Genomic DNA, 4,088 nt, shown 5'->3' with positions numbered 1-4,088 from the left:
ATTTACATTATTTATATACAAGAGGAACGAGAAAAATGGTAGCCTGTTTAATGATTATGTACATTGTGATTCGGTTGGAAAAATGTGTATTACAAATGGCAAAACAGCCTGTCAAGTGCATAATTATATGTTGCTCTTATTTTTTGTTGTTGCCAGAGAAGTTTTAATTCCTTAAATCCCACAGCATGATCTCAGTGAAAGTTCTGCCCTATACATTATATGGGGGGGAGGAAGGAACAGCATAATAACAGACTTCTTAAACCACATCAGGTCCTGGTTAGAGCCCCTTCTCTTTGTTTTAATATGAGGATTACCTTTGCAAGGTGCTTCCAGAGCGAATTAAGAGACGGAATCCGGTACAATGACAGCAAGAGAAACAGTAAGGTAAATTTCACTCATTGTCCCTAGTCTCGGAAGAGAGAGTGGTGAACAAAACCTCGCTGCCCTGCGACTCATTGCTCATCTGAGACTTGGCTTTCAGTAAGAACTGTGCTCTCCTGTACATGATCCTCTCCTGCTCCTGCTTCAGCTCCAGGTAGGAGCGTGAGAAGGTGTGGAAGATGGAGGTGACCGGGAAGGCCATGAGGAGGATGCCGCTCAGGATGCTGCTCAGTGCCACCACCTGCCCGGGGATGCTCCTGGGCACCATGTCCCCGTATCCCACGGTGGTCATGGTGATGACGGCCCACCAGTAGCAGGCGGGGATGCTGGTGAACTCCTGCGAGTCGGCCATCTCGTTCTCGATGACGTAGAGCAGGGGCGCGAAGAGCGCGATGGCCACGCACAGGAAGAGCAGCAGCAGCCCGAACTCGCGCGTGCAGCGGCGCGCCGTCAGCCCCAGCGTCTGCAGCCCCAGCGAGTGCCGCGCCAGCCGCATCACGTACAGGATGCGCAGCGCCCGCAGGATCCGCAGCACCAGCCCCACCTTGTCCAGGTAGATGTTGCCCGAGCTGGGCTTCTTGGAGCCCTCGGAGCCCGTGTCCACCAGCAGGGTGATGTAGTAGGGCAGGATGGCGATTATGTCTATCAGCGTCAGCGGCCTCCGCAGGAACGCGAGCTTGCTCCTGGCCTGGATGAATCTGAGCAGGAACTCCAGGGAGAACCATGCCACACACACAGACTCCACAATGAAAATATTGTAGCACATCTGGGAACACTCACCCTGCAGGAAAGAGGAGGAGTTTGTAATCGGCTCTGGGTAATAACTGTTTTAGTTGGTGCGGTGACAGGAGGAGAGGCTTCTGTGTTGGTTTTTTTAAAGCCAAAATATTAAAGGAATTGAAGCTGTTGCTATGGGGAAACACGTCGGCAGCTTGGAACATGCTAAATGCAAAACTTAGAAAGGCACTGCTTATTCCACAGAAGATACTGCTCGGGAATTTCAGGCTTTCTAAATAGCAAATACAAAGTCTAACAAGGTAAGATACAGAAGAGCGCTAAGAGAATTTTCTTTGGACATGAAACTGGATAGGATTAATTCTCTTACAAGTAATTGAAGAGTCATGTAACATTTCAAATATTCTTCACAATATTTTCTCCCCTCTAAAGACAGCTGCAAAATCCCCATTGAAGTCAATAACCTCAGACCTTGTACTTGCTCTGCTCTTCCCAGCACATACCACTTGGCATCCTGAAAGGTAACTTACCTTTTCCTCCTCCTCCCTCAGGTCAGGCATGGTGCTGATGGATAAGTTCACTGCTGTAATAGTTACAAACAAAACAGACAAACACGCAAACACCTTTCCAGGAAGGCCAGACTGGGGCCTTTCCACCATGTCTTGCAACTTTTTCATGCACAAACCAATTTTTGTCTCCTCTACTGTTTCACCTGTTGTTTCATTTTCTAGGAGGTCATCCTCCCGTTCATTAATCTCTGTGAGCTCCTCCATTTTTTGCAGGTACCTCCTTTTACAACACCAGTCCAAGTTGTCTTCCTCAATGCCCCAGTAGAGCAGCTCCTCTTGGAAGGACAGCGCGCACATCTCCCGCAGGAGCCGGAGTTTGCCGACCCGCAGGAAGGTCAGGATTGTCCTGAACGCCCCCGGGTTGCGGTCGAAGAAGAACTCGTTGCACGTCACGTCATAATCGTCACAGATGTTCAGAATGTCGTCAAAATTAGTACAGAACTTGAGTTGTCCCAGACGTGTCAGGGGGAACTCATCGAGCGTGGTCCAGGGGAGCAAGTACTTGATGCCCCCCACGTTGATAATTATGTGGCGCTTGCGGTCGTCGGGGTGGAAGCCTTTGAGGAGATCCTCCTGAGGGTGGATTAGCCTGGCTCTTTGGTAAAACACTCCCTTGAGGCTTTCAGATTCTGGAAAGAACGTGTGGTTGAAGGAAGCATCTGAAGTACAGCTCAGGGCGCTATAGTCATAGTCGGAATTTTCTCCAGGCATAAGAGTCATCTTGGAAGACAACTTTGCATCCCTTCGCTGCTTCTGCAAGTGTCTTCTGGAACAGAAAACAGACACAGGGGTGAGGAAATGGCAGGCTGCTTTCAGGTTTTGGACAAGTGAGTGGTTGGAGCTCAAAAGCATCTATGGATGATGAGAGCAGTTGGAAAGAAAACAGCAGTGGCTGAGCGTGGTCAGACCTTTCTGGGCAGGCTGGGCTTGTCCAGCTGGGCAGCACTGACCCCATGCCAGGGGCCGTGCCCGGTTCAGGAGCTCTGCCTGGCAGATTTATCACACTGGAGGACTCTCCTCTCTCAGATACAGAGGTCTCAGTTCCCAGCAGATAAAGATGGAAACCAGAAATAATGCCTCCACATGGCAGGATGTTTCTGGTACAGAGTGGAGGTATAAAAATGATGACAGTATCACATTAGGACACAGGATTCAAGTGTCTTTTGTAGAAAAATTAAATTGTATAATCTTTTAAAGTATTACTCATAAAACTTTTGAGTATTTTAGCATCCACGAAATAAATAGAATCAATCAGAAGTCAATTATGTTGTAATTCAGTAAATACACATTTCTAAAAACCAGTTAGTACAAAACTAATTTCTAAAAGGCCATCTGGAAACTATTTGGGGGGAAAAAGCTCACTTGTATTGGTGATCACATAAACATTTGTATAGAGTTTACACACAATTAATGACATGGCAACTCCCTTTTTATGGCCTCATTTACAAAAGGTTGCAAAGAAACACAGGATTTCCATACAGACCTTGGAATGTTGTTTCGGTTATCACTGACACCCTACATGCAGTAAGAGAGCTTTGTCCTTGCAGTGCACTGAGCCAAGCTGCCTCTACCTCTGACTGTGAGAACCCAAACATTTCTAATGACAACTTGCAAAATCCCGTTCAAATTCAGCTCATGCAACACTGGCGTAAAGTCCAGGGAGTGAAGAGAACAGAGTTCAGCTGGGCATCAAACACAGGAGCTGGAAACGTTCAAACTCCCGGCCTCCCTTAGTCACTGCACTTTAGGAGTCAGCCTGGAATCTGCTCCTCCACAGGAGGCTCTGCTCCAAGACTTTCATCTGCACACTCAGCCTCAGCTAGTGCTTGGAGTCCCTGAGTTTCACTTGATAAGAGTGCTTGTTTATAAAGGAGATTGTACAATACAGAGACATTAAATATGCACCAGTATTTTGGGTTTCTAGCCTGAGGTCCACAGGAAAGGAATAAATATTCCAGTTGATTGGCTTCAGTGGAGTTTTGTTCTTGTCCTGGCTGCACTTACCTCCCCTTGGATGTGCACCCCAGGGATACAACCCCTGCTAGGGCCACTTGCTGAGCCACAGAACCCTCCTTTTCAGAAGCTGGGTTTATAAACCACACCAGGAGTGGTACATACCTATTAAAGAAGAAAAACAAATGATTACCCCACAGCAAAGGACTCAAAGCACAGCTGCACGTCAGTTTAAGAGCTCTCCTTGCTGCAAGGGCACATACAATGCTTCAATTAAAAACTCTCCCAGTCCTGCTCCTGAGCTTCCCGGGGGTTTGGGCTGAACAGAGCAGCTCTGTGCACACTCACAAACAGGTGGCCCCAGGTCAGCTTTGGGTGGAGAGTTATTTCCTGACTCCTCACTCATCCAGAATCACAGAATGGCTTGGGTTGGAAGGGACCTTAAAGCTC

General features: G+C 47.7%; 1 protein-coding gene across 1 annotated transcript; it reads right to left on the bottom strand.

Annotated features, from left to right (window-relative positions):
• Positions 1-391: 391 nt before the first annotated feature.
• On the bottom strand, positions 392-3,765 carry KCNG1 (potassium voltage-gated channel modifier subfamily G member 1). Its single transcript, XM_041478511.1, has 3 exons — positions 3,690-3,765; positions 1,647-2,451; positions 392-1,162 (listed from the first exon to the last, which is right to left on the bottom strand). Exons 2-3 carry the CDS (start codon positions 2,403-2,405, stop codon positions 392-394), a joined length of 1,530 nt encoding a protein of 509 aa, XP_041334445.1. The 5' UTR covers positions 2,406-2,451; positions 3,690-3,765.
• Positions 3,766-4,088: the final 323 nt, after the last annotated feature.

The sequence above is a fragment of the Pyrgilauda ruficollis genome, unplaced genomic scaffold (assembly GCF_017590135.1).
Source record: "Pyrgilauda ruficollis isolate IOZ18807 unplaced genomic scaffold, ASM1759013v1 scaffold45, whole genome shotgun sequence".
Taxonomy (NCBI): domain Eukaryota; kingdom Metazoa; phylum Chordata; class Aves; order Passeriformes; family Passeridae; genus Pyrgilauda; species Pyrgilauda ruficollis.
The sequence above is the reverse complement of the archived record's forward strand: the minus strand, read 5'-3'. Positions and strand labels throughout refer to the sequence as shown.